Source organism: Mobula birostris, chromosome 20 (assembly GCF_030028105.1).
Source record: "Mobula birostris isolate sMobBir1 chromosome 20, sMobBir1.hap1, whole genome shotgun sequence".
NCBI classification, from domain to species: Eukaryota; Metazoa; Chordata; class Chondrichthyes; order Myliobatiformes; family Myliobatidae; genus Mobula; species Mobula birostris.
In genome coordinates this window covers 60,618,424-60,640,923 of record NC_092389.1, presented here as the reverse complement: position 1 = coordinate 60,640,923, position 22,500 = coordinate 60,618,424, and the positions used below count along the sequence as shown (strand labels likewise).

The following is a 22,500-nucleotide window of genomic DNA, read 5'->3' as shown; positions in this document are numbered from 1 at the left end:
CTACTGGGCATGTGCGGGACACATAGAAAACAAGCGAAGAGGAAATGGTATACTTGGTGCGCGTTTGTCCAGTTACAGACTAGAAAAAAAAAGTTTAAAGAAATTGCTCTTGGCTCTCGCGCAGGAGGACCTAAAACTAAAAAAAAAACAACAACAAATACTGGAGCGTATGGAGGCAACCGACAGTATGACCCAGCTGACGACGAACATTGAAAAACTGACTAACTCTGTTGCATTAATAAAGCACCTTGTTAAATGTATAAAACGTCTGCATCAGTGTTGTCTTGTATTTCCATACAATGTTACATTAGGTTGTTACACATCTATTGTCAGAGAAGTACTTGCAAAAATAGGTGAACCACCTTCACACAAGCAAGGACAGAAACAGGGCAAAGGGAGTATACTTATTTATTCAGTAAGCTATGGGTCAAAGTATTTGGTGAGTACATTTCTAACTCTCCTGGCTTCAGTCTCGTTGCCGTCTGTTCTGAAATTGTTAGGTGGTTGCGTTCAAGAAAACAACGAACATCTGTTCCGGCACTTCATGACAGCGTTCTTAAAGTCAAAAAAGCTCACTTTACAATTTAACTCTCACGCCGTTCACACCGACTGCGCGTTATAACAGCTTGCGCAGTACCAAACAGAAGCAGGAAAAGAAACAGTGTTGTTCTGGTATTGTCATGACAGCGTTTTTAAATCTCTCCGTTTACCCTGTACACACTACGCCGGATATTAGGCGTTTTCAGATTTATTCACTCTGGAGAGTGTTTCTGAAAATCTCCGTTTTCGGGGGATGAAAACGCCTTTTCAGTGTGGACAGAAGGTCAAAACGAAGAGAGAAAGCTTCGTTTTCAAAATTATCCGGCGTAGTGCTCTCTGGTTACTAAATTGTTTCGGCTTTCCCTCTGAGACGCGTCGTAAATTGGGGCACTGTATCGCCCCGAAACGATAGTTTGTTCAATTCCATGTAAGCTGCCTGACCTGCTGGATCCCGCCAGTATTTTGTGTGTTGCTCCCCTCTGTGTCCCTTCTCGGCCCCATCAGAAGCTGAGCTTTGGGAGGCGTTGTCAGTCACGGTTAAATCAGTGAAACCGGCCCCGTCAGTGACTGGAATCGGGATCAGCACCGATCGTTATTGTTCACTCAGCTCGTTTTTATCGCCGACGATTGTCCACACATCGTCGTATCTTCATACTGAAAAAAGGAGGTCAGAAACAGTGTGACCCGTGTCCGATCTTAGATTAGCAGCCGCTCACAGGCTCTAGCACTCCTGATCTTTAGCTGAAGCAAAATCCCGTGTTAATTCCTGGAGAATGTGTTCAGTAATGGCAGTGTCTATCCTCTCTCTCACCCAACCCGCCCCCCCCACCCTCTCTCTCTCTGCAGTGAATTTAATGGCGATTGTGATCCTGTCCGGGGGAAAGTGCGGCCTCTCTACCTGCACCACTCGCTACCTGGTGGCCATGGCAGCGGCGGATCTACTCACCATTGTCACCGAGGTCATTTTGTCTCGAATCAATTGGTATTACTTTCCGTGGAATTTTCTGGACATCACCCCTGTCTGCAGTGTTATCAATGTACTGAAGTACACAGCCACAGAGTGTTCTGTCTGGTTCACCGTCACTTTCACCTTTGATCGTTTTGTCGCCATTTGCTGCCAGAAGCTGAAAACAAAATATTGCACCGGGAAAACTGCGGCTGTGGTTCTAGTCACAAACGGCGTACTGTCTTGTCTGAAAAACATTCCACGATATTTCACGTTTGAACACAGCGTGATCATTGACAATGTACCGTGGTTTTGCAGAACCATAAACAATTATTTCACTGACCCCGGGTGGATAGGATATGACTGGCTCGATACAGTTTTAACTCCGCTCCTCCCTTTCGCTGGGATCCTGCTGCTCAACGCTCTGACAGTCAGGCACATTTTAGTGGCCAGTCGGGTCCGTAAGGGGCTGAAGGGTCAGAGCAAGGGGGACAACCGCAGTGACCCGGAGATGGAGAGCAGGAGGAGGTCTGTGGTTCTACTCTTCACCCTCTCCGGCAGCTTCATCCTCCTGTGGATGGCATACGTTGTAAATGTCATATATTATCAGGTCTCAGGAAAAGGATCTGATTTCAATGATTCTGAATGGATCTTTCACTACGTCGGAGTTTGGCTGAGTATTTTCAGCTGCTGCACGAATACATTTATTTACACGGTGACTCAGTCGAAATTCAGGGAGCAGCTGATAGGCGCGGTGAAATATCCGGTCACGTCGGTGCTTCAGTTCATGAATAAAGCCGCGTCCTGAGCACAAGCCAGTGCGGGCCGCTGTGTGTCGAGCCCGGGCTCTGGTTCCTCTCATTCACCGCCTGATGGCCAAGGTGTTTTTTCGGGGCGGGTTTTCCCCGCTACCGGCAGCTCCGGGACATTAGGGTAGTCTGTGTGGTGGAGGGAGGGGGCGTGGACGTGAGGGAGTAAAACACCGTCATGGCGACTCATAAACTCGGTGTCCCGCCATATGCCAATCAATGTACTGCTCCAGAATGCCGCCCAGCATTTGGTCTGTGGATATGTCTATCTATTCCCTTTCCTGCTCAGTACCTCACAGTCTGACGTCCCCAAACAACTGTAGCGCTGGTGTGATACTGGGTGGCTATTCGACTGCCAGTTACTCTAGTCTCCAACTTCCACACGAATAACGGGCCAACGTGAAAATATAGGGCGGAATATGGATAAACACTTTTTTTATTGATAAAAAGCCAGATCGCCCCATCTTAATGAGCGCTTCCGCAGCTACTAATGACTGACGTCAATAGCTGAAAACAGATTGTAGCTGGGAGATTAGTATCCAAGGATACATATAGTATGGAAAAAACAGGCTGGAAGGCAGAGGTGGTGGCTTAACTCTGTTTGTTAAACAAACAAAATCAAATCATTAGAAAGAGGTGATATAGGGGCGAAGGTGTTGAATCATTGTGGATAGAGCTGAGGAACTACAAGGTGAAAAGACCCTGTACGGACCATGCAACCGCAGTGAGGATGTGACCTACAAATTACAACGGGAGACAGTGAATGCTAACCGAAAGGGAAATGGTAGACTGGTCATGGGGGATTTAAATATGCGTGTAGATGGGAAAAATCAGGTTAATCCTGGATTCCAGGTCGGGGAATTTCTAGAGTGCCTTCGAGATCGCTTTTTAAGGCAGCTGACGTTTGAACCCACTGGAGGATCTGCTCTCCTGCACTGGGTGTGGGGCAATGAAGAGAATCTGACTGGAAACCTGAAAGCAAAACAACCTTTAGGGCAAATGAGCAGAATGTTTCTGAGCTCACCCTGAGGTTTGAGAAGGAAAAGCAAAAATCAGATGTGCTGGTATTACAGCAGAGTGACGGTAATCACAGAGACAATTACAATCGGCCAGAATTAATCGGAAGGGAACACTGGCAGGGACTATGACAGAGCAGCAATGGCTGGAATTTCCGGAAGCAATTCGGAAGGCTCGGGATAAATACATCACAAAAGAAGAAGACTTTTGCAGGAATGTCAATACCAGCATAAAAATCTAAGAGAGGCGATATAATTGAGTAAAAAAAAATGTGGGAAGTTAGACAATTCGGAAGCTTATGAAAACCAAAAGAAGTCAACTAAAAAGTCATTAAGAACGTAAAGATGGAATACTAATTTAAGCTGGACAGTCATATAAAAGAGGACACCAAAGGTTTCTTCAGCTACATAACGTGTTAAAGGGAGGAGAGACTGAATTTCCGGCCGTTGGTAAACGAGAATTAGTAATGGGGGCAAATGAAATGGCAGACTGAATCAGTATTTTAGGAGTGTGGGGAAAAATTGGCAGATGGAGCACAGTGTCGTGAAGTGCATAGAAGAAAAAATGAAAGGGTTAACTATTTTATAAATGGAAGGAAAATGTATTGTAACACGCGCTTCCTCTAGGCTTAATCAGGGGGTGACAATCCCCCTGCCCCGCCAAATTTAAGAAATCTCGTCGGGGTGGATGCTGCGCGATGTGTCCCCTGTTATAAATCAGTACCCCGAAATAACAAACAGTACACAATATGCAATTAAACGATTAAGCTTTATAACTATTACCTTGACTACATGGTTAGTAGGGAAAATATATATATATAAAATAACAATAGGGCACCAATCTGATTAAACGGTCCTGTGCACACGCAGTTGGAGCTCACGCAGTTCAGTTGTTCTTCTTCCTCCATCGATCTCCTCCTTTGGGCCTCCGCTCGGAGACGACCCCGTTCGGCGATCTGACACGTTTCTCCGTTCGCGTCTTCACTCTTCATCTCTCTCTCTCTCCTTTTCGCAAAAGCCCGCAAAAGCAGCTGCTTCCAGAATCACAAGACAGGGCAACAAAATCCTGATCGGCTAACATGCATCAACAGTCCGGTTATCTCCGCCCATAACCAAAACATTGCTGCTACAGAGAAACCATTCCTTCAGCAGTGAACATTGCAAAAAGAAACATTACATAGCAGTGAACCCTTACAGCGCGTTACACTCTGCCCCCACCACTACCAAATTTAGTCATGTCCTCATGACGTTGAGATAGTTCGCCAACCCCTCCTACAAACACGAAGTCCAATCCAGATGCAAAAGGCAGTGTCATAGCTCGCCACAACAGCAGAGATCACGCACTGTTCCCCAGGCGCTACGTAGGCCAACCTACGGTGGTCTACACATCCGTACCTCCTCACCTAACTCTTCAGACTCAGACGCTACTGGTGACACTTCGTGTCTGCTTGCCGAGTCCTCCCCCACCCCCACCCCCACAACTCGGAGCCCTCTGTCCCGTGTCCAGGCCCCGCTTCCTCTCCTTCAATGTCCTGCTGTAACCCAGGCTGCCCACAACTCACCCACCCCCTCCACCTCACCTGACTCAGGGGGGAAGGGGCCGGGGCTTTCTTCCTCAATCAATGGGGAGTTAGCGAAAGGTAGCATGTACCTCACATCCAGATAATCATCCTCCGATTCAGCTTCCCTTTCATGGGCGCGGCCCGGCCCAGCCTATCCCGCTGTGGGCCCTGCAGTTGCCCTGCGTTTTCGCAGAGTCCTCTTACTAGGTGTAGGCTCGAAGTCGGGCTCTGGGTCAACCTGCACCTCTTGTCCCAGGGGCAGCAGGTGGTTCCGATGAAGAATCTTGACAGGCCCCTTCTCGTTTCACCTGGAAAATCGGTAGGTTTGGCATCTGACTCTCCACCACATAAGGTGTGGCCGCCCAGCAGTCAGCTAACGTACTTTCCAGGTAGCCCCAAATTCCTTATGAGGACTCGGTCTCTCGGCAGGAGTTGGGAGAACCTCACTTTCTGATCATACCTCCTCTTATTTCCTCGATTCTGCTTGGCGGCTGCAGCCCCAGCCAATTCATAAGCGCTTTTGAGCTCAGTCCTGATATCACACAAATACTTCAGATAAGGCTTCGGTGGTAAGTCACCCTCATCAGTCCCAAAACAAGGGTCAATGGGCAACCTCGCCTCGCGCTCAAACATCAGATAACATGGCGAGTACCCAGTAGCTTCATTTCGTGTACAGTTGTAACAGTGAACCAGATCTCAATATGTTGACTCCACCTGGTCTTCTTGCTGACCTCCATGGTCCCGAGTACGTCCAGCAAGGTCCTATTAAACCCCTCAGGCTGGGGATCGCCCTGCACGTGATAGAGCGTGGTCCTCGACTTCTCAACTCCAAGCATGCCCAGTGACTCATAGATGAGTCTGCTCTCGAAGTCCCGTCCCTGGTCACTATGTATCCGCCTGGGGAGGCCATAATGAACGAAATACTTCTCCCACAACACTTTTGCCACCGTAGTCGCCCTCTGGTCCTAGGTAGGAAAAGCCTGAGCATATCTGGTGAGGTGGTCCGTGATGACTAATACATTCGCCGCGTTGCTGGCATCGGGTTCCATGGACAGGAACTCCACACACACCAGGTCCAGGGGCCCTGCACTCTGTAAGTGGGACAAAGGAGCTGCCCGCGTAGGCAGTGTCTTCCGGCGTATGCAGCGAATGCACGACTTGCAGTATTCTTCAACCTCCGACTTCATTCGGGGCCAGTAAAACCGGTCGCTGAGCAATCCATAGGTCTTCTTCACCCCCAGATATTCAGAATCATCATGAAGTGATTACAACGCAATCCTCCGATACCTCTCAAGCAGAACCAGCTGGCAACGCCGGGTCGGACCTGTCATGACGTGACCCGGGATAAGATCTGGCTCTTCAACTCCAATCGAGGCCACTCTTTCAGTAATGGAGGCACCGAAGCGTGTTTTCTCTTCTCTGTCTGAGCCGTGTCTCAATTTTCTACCGCAGACCAAATAGTGCCACTGCCCGGGCCATCCCGCTGAGCAGCCGCCACTTCCCCAGAACTCAATTCCGGCAGCAGTGAGGTCACAGTGAACCTGGGGAATGACGTCATCGGAAGCCGCCCATTGATCCGCTGCTCGATCCGGCCGCTCCTTTTCCTCTGCCTTCACGGTGATGGCAAACTGACACAGGGCCGTCACCCCAGGGGCAGGAGCGCTCTCCCCCTCCTCGTCCCTGTCCAGTCCCTCATGTACCTGTCACCCCAGGGGCAGGAACGCTCTCCCCCTCCTCGTCCCTGTCCAGTCCCTCATGTACCTGTCACCCCAGGGGTAGGAGCGCTCTCCCCCTCCTCGTCCCTGTCCAGTCCCTCATGTACCTGTCGGGACAAAGCATCCGCATCAATGTTCCGGCTCCCCGGCCGGTGCTTCAGGCTGAAATCACAGGCAGACAACGCTGCCAACCACCGATGGCCTGTCACATCCAGTTTCCCCGAGGTCAGGATATAAGTTCGGGGGTTGTTGTCCGTCCTCACCTCAAACTTGGCCTCGTATATCAGTCACTCAGCTTATCCACCACCGCCCATTTCAACGGCAGGAATTCCGACTTGTGCGTGGGATCGTTTCACTCGTACAGCGACAAACTCCGGCTGACAAACACCACAGGCCTCAACCCGGTGCCCTGATCCTGATACAGGACGCTCCCTAAACCCTCTCGGATGGCATCTGTGTGCAGTACTTACGGCAATCGGGGGTCCGCAAAAGCCAGCACCGGCGCCTGGGTCAGCAGCTCCTTCAGCGACTGAGAAGCTTCCTCACATTTTACATCCCACCTCTGCCCAAACGGCTCTGACGGGTTTAGATATTCTCCACCCTCCTGTCCTTTCCCCCCTCCCTTTCTTCCCCAGGGGAGGGTAACCACATAGAAGCTGATTCAAGGAGTGGTTCACTTTGGTGTAACCCGTCAGGAATCTCCGATAATAACCACAGACCCCAGGAACGAGTGCAGGGCGCTGACAGTCTGGGGCCTTGGCCAAGTGGTCACCGCTTCTATCTTAGCATGGTCTGTCCCTATTCCATCGGTGAGATTATGTGTCTGACTTAGATAACAGACGTTTTACAGAACTGGCACTTGTCCAGGGAAAGTTTTAACCCTTCATCTTTCAGGCGGTCGAGCAGCTTCAGCAGGTTCGCTTCGTGTTCTTCCAAGGTGGATCCAAATACTATGAAGTCATCCAAATACACCAACACCTCAAGCAAGTTCATATCCCCCACCGTCTTCTCCATGACCCGCTGGAAGTTTGCAGGGGCTCCCGATATGCCCTGGGGCACCTTTCAAACTGTTAGCATCCCAGGGGACATATAAATGCCGTTTTCTATTTGTCGGCCTCACTCATGGGGATCTGGTAATATCCACACTTCAAATCCAGCACACCAAACCACTTTGCACCACTCAGACAGGCCAGCGCGTCTTCGAGCCTTGGAACCGTATACTGGTCAGGGAAGGTGCGCCTGTTCAGAGTCCTATAGTCCACACACATGCGTACCTTCCCGTTCTTCTTCCAGGCTACGACTATTGGGGACGCATAGGGGCTTTGGGACTCAGTGATGATCCCAGCTTCCTTCAACTTACACAAATGCTGCTATACGTCTTCCACGTCTGCTAGTCGCCGCGATCTCTCTCTAAACGGGGTGTCCTCGGTCACCCGCATACTGTGACGCGTGCTCTTGGAACAACCCACATCAAACTCGACAATGGAAAATGCACCTTGCAGCTTCAACATCTTCTCTACCAGCCTCCTTTTCCAACCCGGCGGCACCGGGGAGTCCCCGAAGTTGAATGACTCAGCGGTCAACTTCCCCCGCTTTTCCAATAGTTTCTCCCCGGAGTGCCTCACGGGGGCGCTAAACATTACCGTCACCAGGAACAAATACGCCAGAGGCATCCCCCGCTTGAAGGTGACCTCCCTCTTCGTAGTGTTCCTGACGATCACTGCCATCCTGCTCGCCTGTACAAGCGAGGGCTTCTGCAATTCGGGCCTCACCAGCACCCCAGCCAGAAACCCCGACACCCCCTTGTGGTTCTCCAGAGCGTCCACTAAGAGGGTTTCTCCCTCAGGCATTCCGGGAAATATGGTGGGTCTCCATCACTCTCGCTACCTCCCCGGGCCATACCACCATTGGTTTCGACTGGGTGAACCACACGGTCCCTCGTTTAAATTTGGTATCCAGCCCAATGCTGCCACGCACTTCCTCAAGATCACCTTGATACACTGGGAGCACGGACAGGGTCCCCAAAAATCTCTCACCCGCCTTCTCCTTACAGGCCCCCATGAGCCTCCTCACCAGAGGGATGTTGGTCCCCACCAGAATTGAAACGCAGCTCTTCTCAACAGGGAAACCAGCACCTCTATATCAAGACCCTCAGACACTCCCACATCGGCCTCCGAGAACTTCAGTTTCACTGACAAATAACCGTCGTATGGATAATCACCAGCACTGAGATCCCAAATCTCCACTGCACTGAGTGGTGTCAAGGGTAAATGCTTCAGATACCGTTTGTAAAACGAATGGTACAGTAACGTGACCTGCGATACCGTGTCGAATATGGCTTTAGCGTAAATACTCTCTATCCGTAGCGACACACTGGAGCGTGGTCCCACAAAGCCTTCAGGAACAGGGTCTTTTGCTTTCGGGAGTACCTTGGTACATTGCTGGGAACGTGTTCCCCCAGAGACACCAGGCCGTTCCCTCACTGGGTCCCCTCTAGGTTTCCCCAACGACTCTCCCTGCTGAGGTACCCGGGGGCTCACTCTCCTTCTGGCGTGAGACCTGCTGCCAGCAGCCCTCCGCACTGTTCATCCCCTTGGGGAATCTGCAGCCCCACCTCCCCCCGCCCACAACAGCCCCAACATATGGGGGGGGGGGGTCACACCCGCTGATAACAACCGACGTATCTCCGTTCTCAACTCTGCCACAATCTCTTCTACCGCTCCCCGGGGTAGGCTATCTGTGGTCACTTCACCGCAGGAGACACTACCGAGGACTGTACCCTGCTGACTGAGTCCTCCCGTGCTTCCGCCGCGTTCTCCTCTTCCCGTACCTCTCTGATCAGCTTAACAAAAGATGGAGGGGATGCGTCGTACGAGACTGTCAGAGACCCCACACAATCGGGTCATGGCTATCTGGTCCATTCTTAACCGATCCACCTCAGCCGCCTGAATGACCCCTCTGTGCCGCAAGCAATTTAGCTGCCTCTCTAGTCGTAAAATAAAAGCAGAAACCTTCTCCCCCTGCTCCTGACGCATGCTTTGAAACCCCACCAGGAGCTCCACTGGGCTTCCAGTCGGATCAAAATCATTGCCCAGTGCTTGTTGATAACTGACAGCTGTCGCTACGGGATAATGTAACCTGACAGCTCTCTCGTCAACGGCCCGCCCATTCAAACTTTCAACCAATCACTGTCGCTTTTCATCATCCGAGCACTGCCACTCATCGAACAACTGAGAGGTCCGTTCCGCCCACGTCTCATACTCCTCCTCCCCTTTCGGGGTGGGTGTTATTCCAGAGAATAGGTGGAGCCTGCCATAGCTGCGACTTGGAATCTGAATTTTCCATTTATTCGCCAGAGAAGTAAGGGCGGCTACTACCTCAGAATTCTCACTCTCCACCGGGGGACGTGGACTAATTAGATCTTCCAACTCCGACCACTCTTACCCCTCACTCCACAGAAATGATAGAAACCTGTCTTTGAAATCTCCGCCTCCAGCTCCCTCAGCGCTGGTCTGCATGAGAACAAGAGCAGCATCCGCCATTTTATCAAGTCTCTGCTCACAATCACAACTTCAACAGAACCTAACAGTGGAATTAACAATTCATCCGGAGTACAAATATCTGCCCCACTGGTTCATTTCTCAGGGTAATTACACAGCATCCAACAGAATCAATCCCGAACGCAGCCCCCACAATTGTAATTCTCGCTTTGCCTAGCGGCTTAATCTAGGGGGTGATAACCCCCTTCCCGGCCAAACTGAAGAAATGTCGTTTGGATGGATGCTGCCCGATGTGTCCCCTGTTACAAATTAGTGCCCAGAAATAAGAAACAGAACACACTTTGCGATTAAATGATTAAGCTTTATAACTCTTACTTTGACTGTATGGTTAGTAGAGAAACAAAATTGAATAAAGGATGCGATCTTATTAAACAGTCTGTGCGCAAAAGTGGAGCTCACTGATAGGCCGATCGGTCCCCATCAGCCTCCTCCGATCGTTACTGCCCTTCGGACCCGCGCTCCGAGTCCACCCTCTCCGGCAGTCTAGCAAATCTCTCCATTCGTGTCTTCTCTCTCCATCTCTCTCTCTGACAAAATCAACCGCTCCCAGATTCAGGAAACAGAGCAACAAAATCCTGATTGGCTGACATGCATCCCACAGTCCTGTTATCGCCAGCCATAACACGAACATTGCTGCTGCAGAGAAACTGTTACTTCAGCAGTGAACATTACAAAGAAGTCACTACATTAGCAGTGAAACCTTACAGCGCGTTACACATAACAGAAGCATCTGGCTTCCCTTGGGCTGTATTCCCTGGAGTTTAGGAGAATGGGGGCTGGGGTCGTGAGGGAAATCTCATTTAAACATTCTGAATTTTAAAAGCTCTGAACAGATTAGATATGCGAAAGTTATTTCCCATGGTAGGTGAATCTAGGACAAGAGAGCACAACTCAGGATCGAAGGTCATCCATTTAGAAAGGAGATGAGGAGAACTTACTTTAGTCAGAGGGTGGTAAATTTGTGGAATTTGTTGCCACATGCAATTGTGGAGGCCAAGTCATTGGGTGCACTTAAGACAGAGAGAGATGGGTTCTTGATTAGCCAGGGCATCAAAGGGTATGGGGAGAAGGCAGGGGAGTGGGGATGACTGGAGAATTGGATCAGCCCATGACTGAATGGTGGAGCAGCCTCGAAAGGCCGAAGAGCCGACCTCTGCTCCTATATCTTATAGTCTTAATTGAGTTGACTGAGTGAATCCTTTCCCACATTCAGAACAGGAGAGTGGCATCCCCCAGTGTGAATTCGCTGATGTATTTTAAACTCGACAACCGAGTAAATTCCTTCCCACAATCTGAGCAGGTGAACAGTTTCTTCCCAGTGTGAATTCGGTAGTGGCTCACAAGTTTGGATGACTGAATGAATCCCTTCCCACATTCAGAGCAGCTGAAAGGTTTCTCCCCAGTGTGAATTCGCTGATGCACCTTCAGTCGAGATGACCAAGTGAATCCCTTCCCACATTCAGAGCAGGTGAATGGCCATTCCCCAGTGTGAAGTCGCTGATGTTCCTTCAGTTGAGCGGAATGGGTGAATCTCTTCCCACATTCTGAGCAGGTGAATGGTTTCTCCCCAGTGTGGTCTAACTGGTGTGTCAGTAGTCGAGAACGCCGAGTGAATCCTTTCCCACAGTCTGAGCAGGTGAATGGCCTCTCCGCAGTGTGAACAAACTGATGATCTTTCAGCTGAGCTGCATCGGTGAATCCCTTCCCACATTCTGAGCAGAGGAATGGTTTCACTCCAGAGTGGATTTGCTGGTGTCTCAAGAGCTGAGATGACCGAGCAAATACCTTTCCACATTCAGAGCAAGTGAACGGCTTCTCCCCAGTGTGAACTCGCTGATGCTCCTTCAGTACAGAGGACCGAGCAAATACCTTTCCACATTTAGAGCAGGTGAATGGCCTCTCCCCAGTGTGAACTCGCTGGTGTGTCAGTAGGTCAGATGACTGAAGGAATCTCTTCCCACAGTCTGAACAAGTGAATGGTCTCTCCCCAGTGTGAACTAGCTGATGTTGTAGCAGGTGATTTGACTGAATGAATCTTTTCCCACAGTCTGAGCAGGTGAATGGCCTCTCCCCAGTGTGAACTCGCTGGTGTGTCAGTAGGTCAGATGACTGAAGGAATCTCTTCCCACAGTCTGAACAAGTGAATGGTCTCTCCCCAGTGTGAACTAGCTGATGTTGTAGCAGGTGATTTGACTGAATGAATCTTTTCCCACAGTCTGAGCAGGTGAATGGCTTCTCCCCGGTGTGAACTCGCTGGTGTCTCTGTAGTTTGGAGGAGTGAGTGAATCCCTTCCCACAGTCTGAGCAGGTGAACGGCATCTTTTCTGTGTGAATTCACTGGTGTTCATTCAGTTGAGATGATTGAGTGAACCCTTTCCCACATTCAGAGCAGGTGAATGGCTTCTCCCCGGTGTGAACTCGCTGGTGTCACTGTGTTGTGGTTGAGTGTGTGAATGCCTTCCCACCGTCCGAGCAGGTCAATGTCCTTTCACTGGTGAATTTTCTGATATACCTTTAGCATCAATAACAGAATGTGCTTCCCACAGTCAGAACAGGTGGAGCATCTCACTATGGTGTGAACTTGCTGATGTATCTTCAGACTGGATGACTGAGTAGTTCCCCTCCCTCACACAGAGCGGGTGAATGGCCTCTCCCCACTGTGATCTCACTGGCGTGTCTGCGGGTAGCCTGTGAGTGAATCTCTTCCCACACTGAGAGAAGGAGAATGATATCTCACTACGATCAATTCTCTGGCAATTCAGAAAGTCAGATGTTTGAATGCCTTGTACAATCAATGCAGTTGAGAACTGATCTCCAGTGAACAAATGCTGGTGTGTTCTCAGTTCCCGGTTCCAGTGAATTACACAGAGTTAAAACAGAAAACTTCATTTCAGAGACAGAATACATTTACCAGCTGGGATGAGATACTTCTTCATCTCCAAGAATCGACAACAGATGTGTTGGCGTTGCAAAGAAAATATTTGGTTACTCCTTAAATATCCAGACAGAGACAGAAAAACTGATGTTTTGTTGTGTTTAAGATTCCTGTACACAAGTGTTCTGCAATTTCAAACCTGTAAAAATATTTGCAAAAGACATCAATTGGTGAAGGACAATATTTTAGGAGAGGTTTTAGTCTGTGGTGAGAACATCAGAACAAAAGAAATAGGAGCAGGAGTTGGCCATCTGGCCCTTAGAGCCTGATCTGCCATTGAATAAGATCATGGCTGATCTGGCCATGGACTCATCTCCACCGACTGCCTTCTCCCCATAACCCTTAATTCTCCAACTATGCAAAAATCTATCCAATCTTGTCTTAAATATATTTACTGAGGAAGCCTCCACTCCCTCATTGGGCAGAGAAATCCACAGATCCACCACTCTCTGGGAAATGCAGTTCCTCCTCATCTCCATCCCAATTTCCCCCAAATCTTGAGGCAATGTCCTCTAGTTCTAGTCTCATCTACCAGTGGAAACAACTTTCCTGCCTTTATCTTATCTATTCCTTCCATAATTTTACATGTTTCTGTATGATTTCCTCTGAATGTGAGCTCTGGCGTCACAATTTTACCAATTTCAACCCAAGTTGGGGGTACTCAACTTGAGATATACCCCAGGATACTGTGGGAAGTGAGGGAGGAAATTGCTGAGCCTCTGGCGATGATCTTTGCATATCAATAGGGAGAGGAAAAGTACCAGAGGGTTCGAAGACATTTTTCCCTTTTCAAAAAAGGGTGTAGAGATCAGCCAGAAAATTACAGACCAGTGGTTCTTACTTCAGTGCAGGGCAAGTTGTTGGAGAAGCTCCTGAGAGGCAGGATTTATGAGCATTTGTAGAAGCATAATCTGACGTGGGATAGTCAGCATGGCTCTGTCAAGGGCAGATCATGCCTTACGAATCTGATTAAATTCTTTGAGGATGTAACAAAACACACTGATGAATGTAGAGCATTGGATGTAGTGTACATGGCTTTCAGTGAGACTTTTGATAAGGTTCCTCATGTGAGGCTCATTCAGAAAGTAATGAGGCAAGGGTCGAAGTTGACCTTGCTTTGTGGATCCAGAACTGGCTTGCCCACAGAAGCCAAAGGTGGTTGTAGATGGTTTGTATCCTGCATGGAGGACGGTGACCAGTGGTGTTCCACAGGGATGTGTTCTGAGACTCCTTCTCTTTGTGATGTTTATAAATGATCTTGATGAGGAAGGAGAAGGGTGCTGATGACACAAAAGTTGAGGGTGTTGTGAAGAGTGTGGACAGTTCTCCAGAGGTTACAGCAGGATGCAGATAGGATGCAGAACTGGCAGATGGAGTTCAGCCCAGGGAAGTGTGCTATGGTTTATTTCGGTACATCAAATTTGAATACAGAACACAATATTATGTTGGGACTATTGGCAATGTGGAGGATCAGCAAGATCTTGTGGTCCATGTCAAACTTACACTCAAAGCTGTAGTACTGATTGACAATGTTGTTAAGAAGGCCTTCATCAACCATGGAACTGAGTTCAAGATCGGTAATGTTACAGCTATATAAGACCTTCTTTAAACCCACTTAGAGTCTTGTGTTCAGTTACCACATTACAGGAAGGATGTGGATACTACAGAAAGACTGCAGAGGAGATTTACAAGGATGTTACATGGAATGGAGAACATGCCTTATGAGAATAGGTTGAGTGAACTTTGGAGCGACGGAGGATGGAAGGTGACCTGACAGATGTGTATAAGATGATGAAAGGCATTGATCGTGTGGATAGCCAGAGACTTTTTCCCTAGGGCTGAACTGGCAAACACGAGGAGCATAGTTTTAAGGTGTTGGAAGTAGGGTTAAAGGGGATGTCAGAGGTAGGTTTTTCACACAGAGAGTAGTAGGTGCATGGAATGCACTGCCAGCGATGATGGTAGAGGCAGATACCATGGAGTCTTTTGAGAGACTGTTAGATATGTACGTGCAGCTCAGGAAAACGGAGTGCAATGCGGTTGGGAAATCCGAGGCAGTTTCTAGAATAGGTTACATGGACGGCACAACACTGTGGGCCGAAGGGCCTGTAATATATTGTAGATTTCTATGTTTCTATATGCACTCATCTTCGAACAAGGCACGGAGCAGACATTCTGACTGACCATCAAATTCTCTGACTGTATTCCTGCCTGTGTGAGAATGCGCTATTTCTGACTTCAATCAACCTAAGACTTGGCTCAATTTGTCTCTGGCCTTTGGTATTATTTCAAGTTCTAGTCATGTTCCACAAGACTACAAAGAGCACTTGTTTCTACATGTATGATCCTGGAGATTTACTAATTACTCAGATACCCTCCACCAGCTGATTGACAGTGATAAACCCATCGATGGCAATGCCAATGAATATAAAGTGGAGGGCAGTGGCTATTCTCATTGGAGTGCGGCACTTTTGTGATGAAAAAGCCACAAGTCACTTGTCATCGAGGCAAAGGTGTTTCATATCGTTATTCACTCAGAGAGAACTAAATCTGACGGAAGGTTTTATTTCCATACAGCTCTAATTGACATTTTCACTGACTGGAAGGTGAACTCTTTAACCGAGATTAACTGGGAACTATATTTTTGTTCCGAGTTACTAATCCTTGGATTTACATAGCTGAAACACGGCAGTGTTTGGGAGATACATTGGCTCCCATTTCCTTCGACTGTAGGGGAACAACGCTTGGTGGTGTGATCCATGGCTGCCTATTTACCCAGAAGGCCCCACGAACCAGAAACCTGTCTGTCAGCCACGGAACAATAAAGCGATGTGCATGCGCCGCAGAAACTGTGGCGGCCCACCACTCATTAGCCGAAAGCCTGGCGGCACTGGGTACGGATCGTGGGGCTGAGAAAGAGGGAACGGACCGGGACTGTCCTGGGGTGCAGGACCAGTGCGCCAGGAGCTCACAGTAATAGCCCGTCAATCACGTTTCAGACGCCGCTGATTAATTCCTCACCGGAGACCCCTCCTACCTGCGGCCGGTCTTTGTGAGCCTCTCTTCTACTTAGCGCATGCGTGATATTTGGGATGACCTCATACCTATGCGCATGCGCGTGTGAGCAAACAGAAGGAAATCTGCAGATGCCGAAATTCAAAACAACAGACGGAAAATGCTGGAGGAAAGTCAGGGAGGCAGACAGCAACTATGGAAAGAAGTGAACAGTCGGCGTTTCAGACCCAGACCCTTCTTCAGCACTGGAAAGGAAGGGAGGGAGTCAGAATCTGGGGTAGGTGAGGTGATAGGGTAAACCGGGAAAGGGGGAGGAGTGAAGTAAAGAGCTGGGAAGTTGATTGTTGAGAGATAAAGGGCTGGAGAATAATAACAATAATAATAATTAATACTCTATTGATTCCGAGTGGGAAATTCATTCGTTTCAGCAGCAACATCTAAAAGCACAGCAAGCAGCGGGCAGACTTTACTAAAAATAAAGTGAAGAATAATAATATACACAATAACACTGTATCAGAGTGCAATAATAATGTTTGAAACAACAATGCAGAGACTATTGAACTATGATGTGTGTTCACCTGTCACAGAAGATTTTTGTTACGATCCTTGTGAGGGCGGAGCTGAGTGAGTTCGTTCAAAAGGGGTCGGGGGCTTTGCTGCCTGTTCAGTAGGTCATGGAGAGGATGTTCCGGATTGTCCATAATCGATAACAGTTTGATCAGTGACATCCACTCCACCACTCACTCGAAAGAGTCCGGGTTGTGGCCAAGGATGGATCCAACCTTTCTGATGAGTTTATTATTCTTTCGCAACGTAAAGCAGCAAAGAAGACTGCACTCGCTACAACAGACTGGTAAACGATCTGCGACATCCTGCCTCACGTGTTCAAGGATCTCGGCTTCCTTAGAAAGTAGAGTCTGCTCATCCCCTTCTTTTAAACAGACTTGGTGTTGGTTTCCCAGTCATGTCTCTCGCCGAGGCGAACACCCAGGTATTTGTCCTCCTTCATCCATCGCAACTTCTTCTCCCAGAATGTATACAGGATTCATCACAGTCCTCTTCCTCCTAAAATCTATCACCATTTCCCTGGTTTTGACCACGTTCAGGAGCAGTTGATTCTTCCCTTACTATTCCACAATCCTGTTAAACCAGCCCTCTGTACCCCGAGTCCTGCCCATCTCTGATGCACCCAACTACGGCAGAGTCATCAGGGAACATTTTTAAGTGGCCAGACTCAGAGTTGCACTGGAAGTCTGAGGTGTACCGTGTGAACAGAAACGGAGACAGGGCAATCCCTTGTGGGGCTCCAGTGTCACTCACCTCCACCTCAGGCACAGAACCACCCAGCGGTGCCAACTGGGGTCTAGCTGTCAGGAAGGCAGTAATCCAGGAGACAGTGAATTTGTCTACGCCCACCATTGTTCAGACAACGTGGCTGGATTGTATTGAAGGCATTAAAGAAATCAAAAAGAGTGATTCTCACAATGCCACCAGCATCGTCCCGGTGGGAGTGGGCTCTCTGCAACAGGGAGATGATGGTATCATCCGCTCCCTCATGAGGTTGATAGGGAAACTGTAGAGGGTCCGAGGTAAGTCTGGACCGGCCTCTGCATCACCTTCATCACATGAGATGTGAGGGCAATTGGTCTGTAGTGATTGTCCTCATTAAGTTCAGATAATTACCATACTGGGTAAAGGACCAAGGCAGTAATTATTCCACATCTTTTCCTGACTTGGTCTCAGATTGTCAGGGTGCACCAAAATACCAGACAGCAGGCTCATACAGGCTTTCAGCACCCTGAGGATGATACTGTCGGTGTCAGCAGATGTAGTTAGTCCTGCTGTCTCCTACCCTGACCTACATTCACTGTCCGTCTCCCGGATGGCCTCATCTGCACGGGGTACACCGAGATGCAGCTCCTTAGAGACCGTGTTATGGATCTGGAGCTGCGGTTCGATGACCTACAGCTTATTGGAGAGAGTGAACAGGGGATGGAGCGGAGCTACAGGGAGTCAGTCACCCCGAGGCTGCAGGAGTTAGATAAGAGGGTGACGGTCAGGAGAGCGAAGGAGAGAGCTCTGGTATTGGAGGTGTCCCCTGTGGCCATAACCCTCAGTAATATTTTTCTCGTTATGAATACGATTGAGGGGATGACCTGACAGGACGAACATGGCGATCGGGTCTCTGGCACTGAGCCTGGTTCCGTGGTGCAGAAGAGGAAGAGGAAGATGAGGAATGCGGTAGTCATAGGAGATCCCATAGTGAGGGGAACAGACAGGAGGTTCTGGCAGCCTGATAGAGATACCCGCATGGTGTGTTCCATCCCAGGTGCCAGGGTACAGGATGTCTCGGATCGGGTGCAGAGTATTCTGAAGGGAGAGGGTGAACAGCCAGAAGTCTTGGTACATGTTGGTACCAATGACACAGGTAGGAAAAGGGAAGAGGTCCTGAAGAGAGAATTCAGGGAGTTAGGTAGGAAGCTCAAAAGCAGGACCTCTGGGGTAGTAATCTCAGGATTGCTGTCTGTGCCACGTGCTAGCGAGTGCAAGAATAGCATGATCAGCCGTATTAATGTGTGGCTGAGAGACTGGTGTAGGGGGCAGGGCTTCAGATTCCTGGATCATTGGGGCCTCTTCCGGGGGAGAACCGACCTGTACGAAAAGAACGGGTTACACCTGAACCCAAAGACGTCCAATGACCTTGCGGGCACATTTAACAGGCTGTTAGAGAAGGTTCAAACTAATTTTGTTGGCGTGTGGGAACCGAGTGACAGGGTTGTGGAAGGGGAAAGCAGAAATAAATCGAAGATAGTGTGCAACACATATAATCGAAAGAACGGGCAGGAGATGAGGCATAACCACAGGGTAGATGAGTTGAAGGGCAATAATGACATGGTGCAGTTAAAACAGAAAGCAACAAATACTGGACTGAAAGTGTAATATTTGTCTAGCCCCCTGGCAAGCCTCGGGGTCGCTCAGCTCGCTGTCGTCTAGGGAAACAGCCCTCGGCCCCGCCAAACTGGGTAATTAGTTTGTGTGGATGCCGTGTGATTTACACCACCCCGCCCAAATAACAGACAATACACCAGATACGATTAAATGAAACAGGAAATCTGCAGATGCTGGAAATTCAAGCAACACACATCAAAGTTGCTGGTGAACGCAGCATCTCTCGGAAGACTTACAGTCAACGTTTCAGGCATAGACCTTTCTTCAGGGCTAACTGAAGGAAGAGTTAGTAAGGTATTTGAAAGTGGGAGGGGGAGGGGGAGATACAAAATGATAGGAGAAGACAGGAGGGGGAGGGATGGAGCCAAGAGCTGGACAGGTGATTGGTAAAAGGGATATGAGAGGATCATGCGACAGGAGGTCCGGGAAGAAAGACAAGGACGGGGGGGACCCAGAGGATGGGCAAGATGTATAGTCAGAGGGACAGAGGGAGAAAATGGAGAGTGAGAGAAAGAATGTCTGTATAAAAATAAATAACGGATGGGGTACGAGGGGGAGGTGGGGCATTAGCGGAAGTTAGAGAAGTCAATGTTCATGCCATCAGGTTGGAGTCTACCCAGACGGAATATAAGGTGTTGTTCCTCCAACCTGAGTGTGGCTTCATCTTTACAGTAGTGGATAGACATGTCTGAATGGGAATGGGATGTGGAATTAAAATGTGTGGCCACTGGGAGACCCTGCTTTCTCTGGCGAACAGAGCGAAGGTGTTCAGCAAAGCGGTCTCCCAGTCTGCGTCGGGTCTCGCCAATATATCGGGAGCACCGGACGCAGTATATCACCCCAGCCGACTCACAGGTGAAATGTCGACACAGTAACCCATCCAGATACACGCAGTGACATTTCTCCCCAAACAGTGGACCTTCCGCCCGTCCACGGGCGCTACATAGGCCGACCTATCTGAGAACTTCCTAATCCTTCGAGACCTCCGTACCCCTTCATCTGAACCCTAAATGTTCAGACACTACTAGAGATACCTCGGGTCTGCTTGCTAACTCCTCCCTCAGTCATGTCACCACTACAACTCGGAGCCCCCTGTCTCGTGTCCGGGGCCCCGCTTCCTTTCCTTCTTGGTCCTGTTGTAACCGAGACTGCCCACAGTTACCGCTGCCCACTACACCTGACTCAGTGGGAGAACGGCTAAACGTCGCTTTCTCAATCACGGGGAAGTTAGCGAAAGGCAGCATGTCCCACATGTGCAGCACATCATCCTTCGGATCCGTCTTCTTTCCTCATTCCCACGATCGGTAGCTGCTGTTTGAGTTTCTCCAAACTGAAGCATTTATCCGGGGCTACCCCTTCAGCCTCCTGCAGTCGAGACGTCAGCTTCTTCTGGCACTCCTCCGACTCTCGCCACAGCCTCAACAGTTCTGACTCACGCTTCTTGGCCATCTCAATCTGGGATGCAGTTACCCCACCAGCTCCTTCCTCCCTGACCTGAAAAGCAGCAGTTAAAGGATGTTCAGCCTCCAGTTTTTTTTTTCTTCCTGATGACTTCTTCCAGGTCAACTTTCAGTTTTCCACCTCATTTAAACTGTCTATAGTCATCTCCTGGTTCCTTTCAAGCGTCCGCCTCCCTTTTCCGAGATCTGTCCTCCATTTCTTCACTTCCTCGGGAGTGTTGTCAAACTCCCATCTCTGGGCTCTGGGTTTTCTGTTGGCCTTAGTCAGACCACTTCCTTGATCTTCTCCAACTAGTAAGTCTTTTCAGAATCGATGTCTTGAGTTTCCGCTGATCCCTTCGAAGGTGGGTCATTGTTTCGTCTCGCTGGATCAGTACATGACGGCAGTGTCGGCTCGGAATTCCACTTCTCCTTCTCCACTTTGATGAGCGTGAATTCCATGTCTGCAATGGTGTTCCCACAAGAGCGGCACGCAGTCTCCGGTCTGCATTTCTGAGCGCTCAGTTCAACGGTGCAAATCCCCTCTCTCCCCTGTGTCTCATTCCGATTGACGGCCTGGGTTTCCATCCCCAGGTCCACCACCGTCTACTCCAACACCAGGAAGTTCAACTGGTATGTCGAGTCATTTTTTCTCAGATTGCACCAAACTCCGCCGGCCAAAACCTCCTCTACATGTGACACTTCGCTTCTGTCGCCGGGCTCAGCCACTCGCCTCGCCTCATAGTCCCCCTAGGCGAATCCAAGCTCTAGGTGGTCATCCACATACGTCAATACTCCACACACCTTCACTTCCCCCATAGTCTTCCTCATGCCCCGCGGGAACGTTGCAGGGGCTCCGGATATGCCCTTTGGCATCTCTTCGGGTCGGAAGAATCCTAGGGACTAATAACAGCCATCTTCTCCTCATCAGCCGCACTCCTCGGAATCTGACAACATCCACTCCTCAGATCCAGCACACTAACCTCGTCCCATAATCGGCGTACATGCTGCCGAAATCTTCCACGCCGCTAAGGTCCAGTTGCTGAGACCTCTCTCTCACTGAGGTGTCTTCAGCGGTCAACTCTGCTCCCTCGTGGTAGTTCGGAGCGTCTACTAAGAGGGTCTCACCCTCAGCTACTTTCCCCAAGCCGTACAACCACTGGGTCTCGTTTAAATTCGGTACTGGCTCAAGCCTGCTACACACATCCTCAGAAACAACTCGACACGCTGGGTGCCCAGACAATGCCCCCATGAACTCCAGGGTCATTAACCAATCATCGACTTCTGGATAACTACTGCCACTAGTACCCAAAGTCTCCGGTGCCCTTGTGGTTGTCAAGGGTAAATGCTTCAGACACCGGTTCTAAAACGAACTGTACAACAACTTGATCTGCGCCCCGGGGTCGAGGATAACTTTAGCATCGCTTCCATTTGTCCGTAACGACACCCTGGGGCGTGGTCCCTCTAAGCCTTCAGGAATAAGGCCTTTTTCTTTCGAAGTTCATTGGTACATTGCTGGGAACGTGCTCCCACAGAGACCCCAAGCCGTTTCCCCACTGGGCCTCCACTAAGTTTAGCGACCCCTCTCTGATCAGCTGAACAACTGAGGGAGGGGATGATCCCCTGAAATGACCCCCCTGGCACCGCACGCAATTTAGTTGCACTCCTAGCCGGAGAAAACACACTGAAAACCTTCCCCCCTCGTTCAAATCACTGTCTATTGTCACTACGGTGTAATTAAACCTGATAGTTCTAACACCGTCAACAGCCCGCCTACACAAACTTTCAACCAATCCCTGTCGTTCTCCCTCATCCGAGCACTGTCAATCATCTAACAACTGAGAGATCCGCTCCGCCCACGTCTCGCACGCCTCCGCCCCTCTTGGGGTGGACACCATCCCAAACGCCAGGCGGAGCCTGCCATAGCCAGAACATAGATTCGCAGACCCTACCTCCGAATCAGACCACTCTTTCCTCTCTCTCCCAACAGCATGGGCAGCCCCATGTTCTGCCC

At 49.5% G+C, this 22,500-nt stretch overlaps 1 protein-coding gene and 1 pseudogene across 1 annotated transcript in view; one reads left to right on the top strand and one right to left on the bottom strand.

Annotated features, from left to right (window-relative positions):
* The window catches only part of LOC140185019 (uncharacterized), a 777,523-nt gene that overhangs the window by 144,448 nt on the left and 610,575 nt on the right, over positions 1-22,500 (bottom strand). Inside the window, 1 exon segment of the mRNA XM_072238245.1 lies at positions 11,503-12,574. Coding sequence (XP_072094346.1) covers positions 11,503-12,574 — 1,072 coding nt within the window.
* Positions 18,091-22,500, top strand: part of LOC140185478 (probable G-protein coupled receptor 139) — a 51,875-nt pseudogene continuing 47,465 nt past the window's right edge.